This window comes from Leucoraja erinacea, chromosome 33 (assembly GCF_028641065.1).
Source record: "Leucoraja erinacea ecotype New England chromosome 33, Leri_hhj_1, whole genome shotgun sequence".
Taxonomy (NCBI): domain Eukaryota; kingdom Metazoa; phylum Chordata; class Chondrichthyes; order Rajiformes; family Rajidae; genus Leucoraja; species Leucoraja erinaceus.
Window position 1 is genome coordinate 10,132,641 of NC_073409.1, and position 15,452 is coordinate 10,148,092.

Here is a 15,452-nt window from a genome sequence, read left to right on the forward strand (position 1 = left end):
GTCCCCACTCTGGAGTGCACACATTTCTCAACCCCGTCTCTATGCTCATTTGGAAATGGGAGCATTGTTTTTATTTAAAAAGCAAGGGTGATCATTGGAGGAAACCAACTTTAAAAACAGGCACACTAGTGAAAAGTTAGAAAAATGCGGATGTGAAAAATGAAGTCCATACAAAACAAGAAATGAAACTAGAATTTAAAATGCAGTTTTAATTTTAAAAGAAACCTATTGACACATTGATGTTCTGTACTTTAATGCCCATTTTTAGTTTTTATTCTATTTTATATTCTAATTTTGACTTGTTTGTTTCCTTCACCCTCTTTTGTGTTATTTTCTGCTTAATCCTTCGATTCACTTAGTGGTTGAGAACAGATTTTAGAATAATGGGACCTTTGGTCATGTGATGCAATCAATTAAAGATTTTAGTTGCACATCATTGTGATTTTTAAACAAATAAAAACTACAAAGCACATTGAAGATGATGATTGTGTTAATATTGTTAGATTTAGATTTCGGGCATGGTGCACTGTAATTTTTAGGAGTAAATGAAGGTTTTTTTGTATCCAAGTTGAAAAGTTAAGCACAATGCTATTCAAATGTATATATTTTGAATTGAAAAAAAAACCTTCCATTTTTGTGTGGTAATGCAATAATTTATGAAATATGATACAATTTCTTGTATTTCTAATCTGATTGGCAAGATTGACTTCTAAAGTCAAATTTTAAAATAACATATTTCCACTGTGCTTTGAGACATTGCAACATTAAATCCAGAACTATTCCTTTCAAAATTTATAAGGCAGAGCAAAGATTTTAAGAGCCTTTTTAATCTATTGAAACTATTCCAATATAGAAGATTGATAAGAAAGGTTAAGAGGGGTAATGGCCAAATGCGAGCAAACAACACAAGCTTGGATGGGGCAATTTGGTGAGATTGGCCTGTTTCTGTGCTCTGGCTCTATGACAACTCTCAACATATAATTAAAATATCTTCAATAACGTACATGGCAATTTTAGTGTAATCAGAAAAACATTATAACTTAGCAAAACATCACAGCAATGTGCAAAATAAGTATTCTATTGAAAGCCATAAATTATATAAATTATGAGCATTTGATGTTGCACTCATGTCATATAAATTGATTTTAAAACATTTTTCATATAATTATACTGAAACATGTTTTGCTAGCAGTGGTTCAAAGTAGATGAACTGCAAAGAAAATAGAGATGGCTTTTTGAAAACAAAACCTTATTTTTAAACTGTTTAAGAAGGAACTGCAGATGCTAGAAAATCGAAGGTACACAAAAAAGCTGGAGAAACTCAGCGGGTGCAGCAGCATCTATGGAGCGAAGGAAAAAGGCAATGTTTCGGGCCGAAACCCTTCTTCAGACTGATCGGGGGTGGGGGGAGAGAAGAAAGGAAAAACGGAGGAGGAGCCCGAAGGCTGGGGGATGGGAGGAGACAGCAGGAGGAAGGGGAGGAGACAGCAAGGACTAACAAAATTGGGACAATTCAATGTTCATTATTTTTTGTTTTTTATTTCATTTATTTCAATGTTCAATGTTCACCTTATTTTTAAACCTTTGGTTTGAATATGTGAGGGGAAAGATCATTTTGGGAGAAGCATAGCAGTTGCACGTGCATGTAATTTGCAACATTTCCTTGAACTGATACAGCATGGTTGATATTCCATATAAAAGGCCTTCTCATTTGGCTGTTATTACTATACATAGAACACTGTTTCGCCATTTTCATAATAATTCATAGCACAGAGGGAAGCAATTTAACCCACTGTTATGGTAGTAAATCCTTAATTGGATGTATTGAGTGCAGTCTTTCTCCGTGGAATTTTTTCACATTTATAAATTCAAATTCCCTTTTAGATAAAACAAAGTATAAACTTTGGTAGTCTATAGTGGTTAAAGATTCCATTTACTAATGGTTGTTTGTGTGGGAAGAAAAACTCTTTCGATATGCCCCGATAGCCTACTGACGACAGTCCTGACATAACTGATTTACCAAGCAATTAAAAACAATTCAATCTCATGTATAATTTCATAATCCTGACAGACAGGAAGCAGCATGTGAGGCTGGGAAAGCACTTCTCGGACCCGCAGACCCTCAGCTTAGGAGCACCGCAAGGCAGCGTACTCTCACCCCTCCTTTACTCTCTCTACACCAACGACTGCACCTCCACAGACTCCTCTGTCAAGCTTCTCAAGTTTGCGGATGACACAACCCTGATTGGACTGATCCAGGATGGGGAGGAATCTGCCTACAGACAGGAAGTGACACAGCTGGCGTCCTGGTGCCTTTGTAACAACCTGGAGCTCAATGCTCCGAAGACAGTCGAATTGATAGTAGACTTTAGGAGAGCTCCCCCCTCCCCTCCCCCCCCCCCCCCCCCCCCCCCCCCCCCACTTACCATCAATAACACCACAATCACACCTGCGGAGTCTTTTAAGTTCCTTGGAAACATCATCTCCAAGGACCTGAAATCATCGACCCCATCATCGATTCCACAGTCAAAAAGGCCCAACAAAGGATGTACTTCCTGCGGCAGCTGAGGAAACACAATCTGCCACAGGCAATGATGGTCCAATTCTATACTGTGATCGTAGAGTCTGTCCTCACCTTCTCCATCATGGTCTGGTTTGGCTCAGCCACCAAGCACAACATCCGGAGACTGCATTCGAATCGTCCGATCAGCTGAGAAGGTTGTTGGCTGCAACCTTCTCCCCATTGACGAACTGTACACTGCAAGGGCCAGGAAGTGAGCGGGTAAAATCATCTCTGACCCCTCTCACCCTGGCCACAAACTCTTTGAAGCATTTCCCTCTGAAAGGCAACTCCGGACTGTCAAAGCCGCCACAGCCAGATATAAAAACAGCTTTTTTCCATGAGTAGTAGCTCTACTCAATAACCAAATGTCTGTAGCCTCATTTTGCCCAGGTATTTTATTTCATTCACATGTTTAAACTGTAATGTTTTATTATTAATGTTTAATGTTATATGTGTCATTCTTAATTGTTACTATATGTCGTGTTGTTACTTACGAGCAGAGCACCAAGGCAAATTCCTTGTATGTGTACATACTTGGCCAATAAACGTATTAATTAATTAATTAATTCATTGTAACATTTTATTGGAAGTTAACCTTGTAAACTTTCATCTCAATTGAGTGAGCACATCTTGAATTAGTAACAATTATATGAAATATATGCAGGAAATTATTCATTAGAGAGCCTTTTTATATACAGCTTGGTTAATGTTCCACTGACAGTCCTGAAGTGGAATTCAAAATTTTCCTGATCTTATTGACTTTGGTACGATATTCCTGAAAATTCACTGCATGGGTACTTAGAACACTGTTGTTTTCATTGCTTCAGGTAATTTGCAAATCTGTAATCCATATATCTTCCTTCTGACATGCTAATGTGAATGTATGTATGTTGTAAAATATAGAACAATTTACAGATACTGCATGGAAGCAGGCCCTTTGGCCCACCAAGCAAGCCTACACCACCCAATGTTCACACTAGTTCTGTTATCCCACTTTCTCATCCACTCCCCACCCACTAGGGGCAATTTATCGCGACCAATTACCCTACACACCCGTACATCTTTGGGATGTGGAAGGAACCGGAGCACCCAGAGGAAACGCATGTGGTCACAGGGAGAACACGTGCAAATTGAAAACGTGGACAGGGAGAACACATACATCACCCAAGGTCAGGATTGAACCCGGGTCTCTGGCACTGATGCAGCAGCTCTACCAGCTGTGCCACCCCTAATCTTGGCTGGTTGCTGGGGATAAAGCAAAACATAGGTGACATCAAAGTTTTTGTTCCCAATTTAGTTTCATAAGGCAGTAACATGCAATTTTATAAATACCTTGAACAGATTTAAATTGGCAGCAGCATGGTATCATTTTGTTATTAATGGCATGAGATAATAGAAAGCTTAATGTTTTCCAAACTTCAATGTTAAGTATTGGAATATTTTTAAACCTTTACGTGCACAAAGCTTAAAGCTTTGTATTGCATGGTAAGTGGTATGACTTTGTATATGGGTGTTTCTGTAAATTAGGGTACCAACCTGTGACATGGGTGGCCAATTTTGAAAGTATTAAATTATAACAAAATACCACAGCATTAAAAATGGGCCTACCTATGATCCTTTTGAGCTAATTTGTGATCAAAATCGACCACAATTTGAACAAAATTTGAAAAAAAAGAGAAAAAATGTATTTATAAATTAAAAAAAAAACAAAAAAAACACATAAATGAGAAAAATATATAGAAATCTTTCATCGTTTTCGATGTTAATTTACTAGAATTTTGCCCGGAACCAAAAGCATCTGTATGGAAAGGAACATTCTTTCAACGATAATACATGGCGTTATCTGGAACCCGATTCCCTTCATTATAGTGCACACACTTTACAACACCATAGCAACAAGCACTGAAAGTTTAACAGAATTTAAACATTTCTATAGTAAACTAGAAGCAACATTTACAGGAAAAGAACGAAAAAGTGCAAAAAGGTTTTTACTAACCAATGATTCCAAGCAAAAAAAAAAGTGAACACAATGTTCTTCTGAGCTCAGAATGCCCACGACGTGACCACTTGGACACTGTCTCTTATACTGATTTCTAAGCTCACTTGCAAAATGTCAGCACGTAACCCACCACGAGGCCCGTAGTTCAGGTCAGGGTCATTACAAACGCGTTGTTTGAATTTCTTTTTTAATCGCACCGAGTGCAAAAAAAATCTTTATATCATCGACGAGGTCAGAAAACGGGAGGGACAACAGAATTAGACCGATAAAATAGGTGAGCAAACTAGATTTTTATTTCATGATTTTCTATTCATTATTAAGTATTTCAATGGAAAGCTTGAACACAGATTATAAACAATTAAAAAGAAACAATAAATATAAAAACAGTTACACTGCCATTAAATCACACTTTTCACACGTGACCAAATGGGCTGCTACTCGCGTTTTGCTGCAAACATTTAGGCATCAGAAAACGATCAAATCAGGTGATGAATGATAAAAATCATGAACATAATCAGAATTTGGCTTATATAGTTATTTAATTGCAAAATTAATGTGATTCTTCTGGTATAATTTAGCCTAAGGATTTGATGAAATCCTGCTTGAAAAATGTCCTCATTATTTTGGCTATACACCATTATCTATACTACTTAAAATACAGGATATGAAACAATGGGATTATTACATTAAAAAAACAGGAAAATAACCTGGAAGTTTGGAGACCTTCATTTTCACTACTGAGTGCTGTATTTAAGGAAACACCCATATAATGAAAACTCAATAGGCAGGCTTACTTGCATTTCTCCTGTTTTAGAAGTGGCATTGTAACCTTCCCATATGGTTTACATTTTTAATAGATAAGGACATTGAAATAAAAATAATCGGAACATGTTTTATCAGACCAAAGATATTTGGACCAGAACAGTTAAAAAAAATGAATTGGGAATGGAATACATTACATTTAAAATAAAGCAATTGATTGTCTTAAAGCTTCAAATCCAGAATTGGTAATGGTAATTGCTGGACTGTAGTTTTAGCTTGTGATTGGCCTGGATTAATTGTTTACCAGCAAGAAAGATTGTGCTGAAAGCTCCTCTTTTATTTTAAGCTGACTTTGTGTGTGCAGCTGTTTATGAACAGGGTCCTTGCCTTCTAGATAAGAGGCAGCTTGGAAAGATGGGTCACATGGTTGCCCGAACAAAAACATCCTTCTTTTGCGGTATCATCAATTATTTATCCAAAGATTTCTTTACTAAAATTTAAATTATTCAAATGTACAAACTAAACAGTTTTAACCAGGATTATTTTAACTTCATTTCCCACAAATTTAAGAATTGGTTTGCGTTGACAGAATCTGTATTTTAAAACAAAGTCCCAAAATTAATGACCACTAATGACATCATTAACAAATGACCAAACAAAATAATTCTCGCATTACCCTGTATTAGGCGGAATGATTGCTGTATTGAAATCTGTTGACCACAATTTAAATTGCAATCTTAGAAATACAAAGTACCGCATAGACTGATCCTTGCAACCCACCTGATGCATGCCAACTGTGATGCCCATCTACACAAATCCACATGCCCCCATATCGCCCTCTTCCTTTCCAAGTATCTATGCATATGCCTTTTAAATGTTGCAGTAGTATCTGCCTCCACTACCTTTCCTTTTCAGCTTCTTGTGTAAAACACTCTTCCAATGTCTTTTACATTTCTTTCCTCTCACCTTCTAGCTCGAGATACGCCAGCCCAGGGAAAAATACTTATCTTTGCCCCTTGTATATCTAGCCTATCCAATCTCTCCTTAACTACAGTCTTTCATTCAAGGGAATGTTTTTGACAGCCTCTATTACTGATATTGTCTTCCTGTAGTATGACAACCAGAACGGTACACAATGCCCTTAAGTGCGGCACAACCAATGTTTATACAGCTGCAACATGACATCTCAAGTCTAATATTCAATGCTCAATTGATTTTTAAATTAACATGAATATATCTTTGTTTTGCAGTTACGTGGGCTTGAAGATGTCAGAGAATTCCAGCGATAGTGAATCCTCTTGTGGTTGGACCATAATTAACCATGAAGTAAACTATTTTTCTCCAGTTTTATCTCTTTAACTGTATAAATAATACTTAAGCGTGTGTCAATTCGTACCTTTAAAGAACTGAACATTTTTTTAAATAAAAGGAAGAAAAACATTACAATTTTATTGCACAAAAAGGAATTTCCTCTGTGTACCAATAATGGTCTCATCATCTCGGTCTTTACTAAATAGATGTGCTATTTTAGTGCATGCAAGTCGAAATGGAAAATATTTTCATACTGCCTTTCCAAGTTGGCCATTTTTGTCTTCATAGAGTTGGTGTTGATATTGAAGTCAGGCCAACATTTAACTGACTAAACTTAATTATTGGTGAGAGATAATGGGTTACTTTCTTGAACCTCTGCAATCAATGTAAATAAGGTACCTCATTGTGGTATTAGGTTGTGTCCTCAAAGATTCTGATGGGTAATAATAAGGAATTGACAGTATATGATACTGATACCGGGTAGGGTTAGTATGAGGAAGGATAGGACAAGTGCTTTGAACCATGTATTTGTTATTATTGTCTGGATAATAGATGACATCTTATATTTTATACATCTTGCTGTCATGATAGGCAGAGGATGGGGGTTGTAAACATTACACATGTTGCATGAGGTGCCACTGAACCGATTGTGAAACTATTGAACCTCTTAAGTGTTGTTAGATTTGCAATTGCAGGTTAGTCAAGAATATTTTGCACTCCTGACTTGTATCTGGTCAATGATTGAAATATTAAGGAATATGATGCACTCACTGCAGGACATCCAGTCATGGTCATGATTTTTTTTTACCAACTCTCTGTAATCTCAGCCTCACTTACATCACCTTGGGAATTCAGATATTTTCTACGTTATGGCGAAATGCTTCCTCTGCCCTAATAACTGAAACTGGGATGCATTCTTGTATCCGTTGGACTGATGAAACCCTTACCCAGTGTCAGTACCTCATCACGATACCTCCAATAATTACAATGTGAAATACTTCTGCACCTCCCCTGGCTACTTATTTATCTGTGGATCTATTTACTTCAGTTTAGTTTAATTACTGGTATTGAAACCAACATTGGAAATGGTACTACATTACCAACTGAAATTAGTAATTTCTTGTGGATATTCTGGATTCACACTAAAGAAACTTTACAAGAATTGTATGGCCAATTCTGAACTGAGGAGACAAATATGTAAGTTGGTGAGTGTCGCTGCCAATGTCTGATTGAAAATGAATACATAATTAAACTAAATGGAAGTAAAGAGATCAATAGAAATAGATAATCAGAGATTGAGATTTACAGGTTATCTATGTTCACTAGGATATCTATTTAATCTGTTGTTTCATGTCCCACATTCCCAGTTCATCTAGATCCCATTGGAATCTGAGATAGCAGCCACTGTCCACAGCATCCCTAATGTTCACAAACTTGACATCCGCCTACAATGTTGTCATCCAAATCATTAATATGGATGAAAACAACTATGGACCCAGTACTGATCCCTGAGGCACATCATTGGTCACTGATCATTAATCTGAATAGCAACACACTGTTTCTCTCTCCCCCCTGATAGACAGGCAGAGACACAACCAGACACACAACCTCTTGATTCCTTCCACTAAGCCAAGTTTGTGAATGTCAACCATAAACATGGTTGGTGACCTCTATTTGCGATTTAGCAGACAGGCAATGCTCTGAAAGTTAAAGAATTGCAAATGCTGAAAAGTTTATTATCTTTTTGCATCCAGCATCTGTATTTCTCTGGGGGGTTTTTTCTTTCCCTGTAACCTTGAAAGTGGCCGCTGTGGATGTGGCTTCATTCCAACAGGGCTCTGTGTGCTGTTCACAATCAATATTTGTAAACATTCCTTTGTAGAAATGTGAAGTGTCTTTGAAAATTTTCTAAACTTAATTTTTGGGCAAGTATTTTTAGCATTATTTTAACTGGGAAAAGAGGGTGAGGCATTTTTTAAAGCAGTTGGGCAGAAGTTTGATCTGTTCGGCATATCAAGACTTCTGATGAAGGGTCGCAGACTTGAAACAATGATTGTTTCTCCTTCCATAGCTGCTGCCTGACCTGTTTCTTTTTTTTTGTTTTTTTTCTTCTCACTATTTTAGTGTTTTTGTTTCAGATTTTCAAAATGTTTGATTTTTTTCATATCAAAATGTGCGGCGGTTTATCTTATAATGCAGAAGATATATAGGCTCATCGAATTCATGGAAGCTCTCAGCAGACCAACCCGGTCAATCTCATTTTCCCCCTCCTTTTTTTTCTGTACCCATTCGACTTTTTTTTGTATGCCCAATGAATCTTCTTTAAATCTGTTAGCACTTGCCGACATTAACGGGAAACCTACTGTAGCTAATCAACCTGCGGGTGCAATTTTCAGGGTAACCCCTTGGCCACAAACCCCACACAGATAGATAGCATCCAAGGTCAGGATTGAGCCAAGCCCCTGGAGTTGAGATAGCAAGTGTTAACCACTGCACTACTCTGCCATCTGTTTCAAACCAATCTCTCCAGCTACAGATTACACAAAATGTTGGTAAGAATCTTATGTGTATGCACTGCGATATTAAAAAAAGCTTAAACCATAAAAGATAGACACACAGCTGAGGTTGAGATGTATTGACTACAATATGCAGATGTGGAAATATTCTGAATACAACAGATTATGGTGTCCTAAAAAGCTTTTGCAAATATAAAAAAATACAATTAATTTAGAGGAAATGAGTCACTCGTAAAATCAAACTTGCCAACCGAGGGTCCTGGTACATTTTCAATTCTGGAGCTAAATTTCCAGCTGTTCAGGCCAGTCTGCCGTGCCTAACATTTACATTCTCTGTTCTTTTGCAAACAGTTAAGCTGTGTTAATGAGGTAAGTGGGATATTACCAGATGTGAATCAGGAGGCTGTTTGTGCAACACAAAACAGTACGACACGGGATCAGGCCTTTCGGCCCACGATATCTATGCCGACCATGATGTCAAATTAAACTAATCCCTTCGGCCTGCACATGATCAATTTCTCTCCATTATGCCTACTCGTGGCTATCTTAACAGTATCTTAAACACCACCACCATATCTGCTTCCATCAGCACCCCTGGCTGCTCATTCCTGATACCTGTCGTCCTGACCCCTACCTTACCTATGCTCAATTATTTCATAGATTATTCTATGATAGAACAATTTCTTTGCACAGAGGTTCTGGGGTAAACATTTTAAAATTACTTTGGTATGCCCTGATCATTCAATAATTTGATAGTCTTGCCCCAATCAATTATTCCGGGCACTCAGTTTATTCAATGCGTTCTGTAAAATGTTAAAGTTCTGTGATGTCTTCCAGTGAATAGAAACTAAGTTTCTTTATGTAGACTAAAACATTGATGAGGCATGAGTACATTTCATTTCATGAGTCCAGTGGTAAATAAACCTTTTTTTTCACCTAGTTTTCTTTACATATTTTTAAGATGTTCAAAAAGTTGATTAAAATAAACACTCTCGAAATTAGTTAATGTTTGTTTTTTGCTCATGTTACAAAATAAATTATATATAAAATTATACACATATTAAGACAAAAATTACCAAAAAAGATAAGAGCATTTAGGCAAGGGTGAATTAAATTTTGTGATAGACTCAAGGGTGAATGACACTGAAATAGTTTAAGAAGCACTGGTATAAATCATCCAATATACTTTGTAGATGCAATGTTCACAGCAATTAGATTGTTCATGCTGTGTATATGCTATGGTTAAATATGATTGTGGTCAATGCTTTTAATATTGTATGTAAATCACAAATCCTCTTCATTTCACATGGCACCCATTTTTAAGTTATTTGTAGGAAATGTGTATCATTTATTATGTTGATATGCAAAAGAAATACAGGAGAAATGGGAACCACTGGGCTCTTTCACATGATCTTTGACTCTCCAATTACCATGTTTCAGTTTGACTAGTATTTCAATCATTTGGAAAATTATGGGAAATACTGTTTATCATTTTATTTTTATTCTGGTGTATCTTTACAAATATTTTAGTAAGGAGTTTTCTTAAAGCATCCATCACACAGAATGGGGGAGTGGGATCAATTGTCCAGCAGAAGGATTGGACTGACTGAACCTCATGTTTGTGCAATTCAAATCAGAACTAAGATGATGTTTTAAATTATCTAATTATGATGAGAGAATGTTAAGAAGACTGCTGTTACTATTTTAATGTGTTGCTTAGAAGACTAAATGCACTAAATTATTTTGTGCTGTTCATGTACTATATTTATATAGTCTGGGACTTTACTGCTGTATCTTAAAGTATGTTCACCTTGTCGCTTAAAGAGTACAAAGTCAGATAATTGTGTGTGACGCAACTGATTCTGATTTGGTCGAGTTCTTTGACAATTTGAATATTCCCGTAATTATTGTGTAGTTAAAGATGCTCTCTTGGTAGCAGAAAATCTGAAGGCTGTGTAGGTAGAGATTTTTATGAGCATTACATTCAAGCATAGAATATGCATATCATCAAGTTAAGAGTAAACATAACTTTTGGACTTGCTTGAAGTGATACTTGATAACTGATGATCTTCCTTTGGATAGGGTTCTGACGTGGAGGTACTCAATTCGGACAAGGGAGATGCGGAATGCACTTTGCAGCCTTTAACAAATCAACAAGTTGACCAATCATGTGAAATACATGGTAAGCAAAATAGCCAATGGAGATTCTTTTCATTTTCTGCTAAAAAAGCATATATATGCCGGTATGTAAAGCTTATGAATGCCTAGTTTATAACTCCCACCTCCTTTCTTGAAAGTGGTGCAGTGACTGGGGTTCAATCCCTACCCTGGGTGTTGTCTGAGTGGCGTTTGTGCGTCAATTTCCTCTCACACCCCAAAAATGTGCAGCTTGATTGACTGCTGTAAATTGTACCCGAGTGTAGGTGAGTGATAGAATCTGAAGGGCAGTGAATGAAAAATGCAATGGATTAAAATATGATTAGTGTAAAAATGGATGCCTGATGATTGGTGTGGACTCTGACTCAATGACTTCCTTGCCTTGACTTCTCCTGCATTGATACAGTTTGTGAACGTTGATAGCCATTGTCATCCTGCTCGGGTGACAGATTACCAGTTTCACAGGCACCAACTAGGTTGTTAGAATTTTGTTGTCTTGCTAACTAGGATAAGTTAATGGTCAGAAGATGGGTCCCCACCTAATTTGTCCCTTTTGTTTTCCTCTGCAGCCACACCTTCTGACATTAGTCAAAGTTAAGACAGATTCTGAGTATTTGTTGGTTCAGTGGCTGAGATGTTAAGTTGATGACCATTTTATTCCACTGAGCCTTGTTGCATCAGTCGAAGCTAAATGCTAGAGAAAAAAAACTGTTCAATGATCTGAAGTTTCCACTTCAAATACATGATTTTCCAGTGTAGATTTTTTTTTCCTGCCATAATGGAATCGTTAACTTGTTTGCTTTCCTTATAGAAACTTTCCCAATTTATAAGTAAAGTCCGTTCAGTTCTATTAAATGGTTAATTTCTATGCTGCTTGGATTAACTGGTTTCCCTTTAATCAGATAGAATGTGGAGTCATAGAAGCTCAATTATTTCCCTTTCCTGTTATTCGACCGAGAATTGTTTGATTTATCAAGCACAAGATTTTCCATCTGTAGTCTGTGGAGGATCATTGACAGCAGCTTTGGGAATTTTGTACTAAACCTCAAGCTTGAAAATCTTTCCATTTTAAGGGGCAATGTTGATGGTTTTGGTGTCATTGTAATATTAAAATCTGGACCAGTAAATCAGCTGTGAGTCATTTATTATGGATTTTCTTTAAATGTGAAAGCTAATTTGTATTTGTTGACTCTTGCTATGTATCTCTGTAATAGTGTTTTCCTGAAAACAGGCCAGATTGCTGACTCTAGTATAGAGAAGAAATAAACATTGTTGAAATTGCAAAATCCCTGTTTCAATGACTTAATAGCTTCTTGTTCTTCATAAATTTCTCAAACTTTGCAACATTTTATTCTCTGTAATTTGCTTTGCAGCAAAAGATAGCGAGCACATAGAGCCCAAAGTGGAAAATCTCAGTGCTTCAATTGTGTCTGAGGAAACGGAATTGGTATCTAAGGTGAGATCCTAGTCAAATTGCCTTTAATGAACTTGCATTTGCAGTATTCAATTGGATGGTTGGTTGGTAATATCTGGTTACTCTTTAAATAATAAAGTTGGAATCATTAACATTTGTAAAGTGTCGTCAGAAATGTGATTCAAACATAAAGAAATAATTGGATTGGCTAATTAATTATGAACCCACTGCTTTTCTAATTTACACAAACCTTAATGTTCCTTGTAATATTTGATTTCATCAGAAATGATTGTGTATATAACCTTTTTGTCACAGCCTTTCTCTTTTGGAGCTATTTTCTGTGGTATTGGCTTTTGGGGCATTTTCGGTGGCCTAGAAATTCTAATGGGTAACACGATGTTTTCTAATTATTAAAAATTTGATGTCTAAACATGTGAATGCTTAGTATTCTGGATTTTCATTGAATATCCTTGGTGTACAATATTGTTTTGTGCAGATGAGACCCAATCAATATCATGGATCAACATGACACATGATTAGTACAGGTGTCAGAGGTTATAGTGAGAAGACAGGAGAATGGTGTTAGGAGGGAGAGATAGATCAGACATGATTGAATGGCAGAGTAGACGTGATGGGCCAAAGAGCCTAATTCTACTCCTATTCCTTATGAACACACTAAAGCAAATTTGAGTTGAGATCAGGCCTGCTTTGACATAATTAAAAATGAGGCAACAGGGAGACAGAATTATTCATTTTATCCATTTGCTTCATATTTATTGGTGGAACGGTGTGTTCTTGTCACCTGAGCAGTAGAGAAAGCCATTTATGCAGTATGGATTTGAATGCTAATCTATATTTAAAATTTCAGAGGCAAGAAAATGTGTTTAATTGATGAATACAGGAGCCAGCTTGCTGCCAAATAATCATTGAAAATGTGGAAAACCTCGGTTGTATTTCATGCTTTTTTTAACTTTCTTATTCAAGAGGTAAAGATTTATTTGAGATAATCAATAGAGAGGTTTAGGTGCACATCTTCTAACTGGACTGAAAACTATTTTTATCTTGATGTGTTTTTTTCAGCACAGGATACTATTGAAAATCACTTAATATCTTGAACTCGCAGCCATCTATTTCCAATGCTGTTTTGGAATTCCACTCAACCTTGGGAATCACCTATCGCTTCAGAAGTCAAAGCATTCTAAATTGGATTGGATTTAAAAAATTGCTATTTTACTGAAAATAGGGTTAACCTCCGGATATAAAACTCTTGGACATTTTGAGGGTAGACAGTAAAACCTTGTTGAATGCCAAAATCTTTATAATGTATTTCAAATTTACTTGATATAATTTCTGAGAAACATTCCTAATTGTGAAATGTGCACTTTTGGTGTAGGTTGCATTTTATGGATTTGACTTGCAAAAATAAATTGCCATGAAAACTTAATTTTTCCTTTTTTAAAAACTAACAGGGCACTCTTGTTTCCATGTTGTTTTTAACTAGGCACCAAAAGAAGAATTGGCTGATGACAGTACTTTTGTTGGTGCAACCAGTGATGATTCAGATATTGTTACCCTTGAGTCACCGCCTGTGGAAGATCTTCAGACTATTCAAGAAGCAACTGAAGATGCCGAAGCAGAGCACATGAATGACGATGAATTGAACCTTGGCTCGTCCTCCAGCAGCCAGTATACTTTTGCCCCTCCCGAAACAGGTAAGAACAGGTTATTTAAAGTGCAGCTTGAGTGCAAGGTAATGATTTTTCTCGTCAATAAGTTAAATCTGCATTGAAGATGTTTGAGTAGGTGTAGATTTCACAATTTTAACATCAATTCATAACTTAATTTATTAAATACTGTACCCATTTATTGAGATTAAAAGACAATTGCTTTATTATTCTAATAACAGATACTTTACCTTTGACATTCAAACTACTGGTAATTCTGTACACATTGAATTATAAGGATCTTTGAATTGACAACTTTTTAAGATGATTGACCAAAACTGAAGCTAAGCATAATGAATGCTTGAAAACCGATTTATAAGCAATCAAAAAAAAACCTTGTTTGTAAATTCACTGTTATTGAGGTGAATGTGACAGCTATGCCAAGCTTCACTCCCAGAGCTGACCTGAATACAGATTTATATATTTTCTCCCTTTGTTCTGGGTCACCGAGCATAACAAAACATTGCCTCTATTGGTCCTATTGTTTAGTTTGATGTTATGCTAAAACCACTGCTTTCTACCGGTATATTTCTTCAGGCTAAGTTCTTGGCAATAAATACAAATGTCTGTTTTATGCAGATTCAAATACACTTGCTTATTTCCTAATGGACACCCTGTTTCATTCCTGTCATTTCTAACTTCTGGAAGCTTATGAACATTTATATCTAAAAAAAAAAGCAACGTGACCTCTGAATTGCCACAGTGTACTTCAAAAGTAGGGGAGTTGTTAAGTTGTTAGTATTATGTCAGGATGCTTTGCCTAGCTGCTTGAATGACTCCCTTGCTGAGTTATCGACACCTTGGTTGGTGCCAAAGTTATGGCAGGTAATGTTGATATTTCTTATAGTTTTATATTTGCATATATTCTTACACCAGAGGGAGTCTTTTGATCCACTAAGTCTAATAAGGCTGTGGATCAAAAGGCTTTAAGAACAATCATATTAATCCCACTCTCCCACTTGAACCCCTGTAACCTATTCTATTTTACGAGCTACCTATAATAGGG

At 36.5% G+C, this 15,452-nt stretch overlaps 1 protein-coding gene across 2 annotated transcripts in view; it reads left to right on the plus strand.

The window, feature by feature from the left end:
• Positions 1-15,452, plus strand: part of ccpg1 (cell cycle progression 1) — a 36,200-nt gene that overhangs the window by 1,889 nt on the left and 18,859 nt on the right. For both annotated transcript variants that reach the window (XM_055661256.1, XM_055661257.1), the window contains 4 exons: positions 6,575-6,650; positions 11,234-11,333; positions 12,682-12,764; positions 14,224-14,434. In XM_055661256.1, coding sequence (XP_055517231.1) covers positions 6,591-6,650; positions 11,234-11,333; positions 12,682-12,764; positions 14,224-14,434 — 454 coding nt within the window. In that variant the 5' untranslated portion in view covers positions 6,575-6,590. Of the gene's footprint in view, positions 1-6,574; positions 6,651-11,233; positions 11,334-12,681; positions 12,765-14,223; positions 14,435-15,452 lie in introns of those variants that run through there.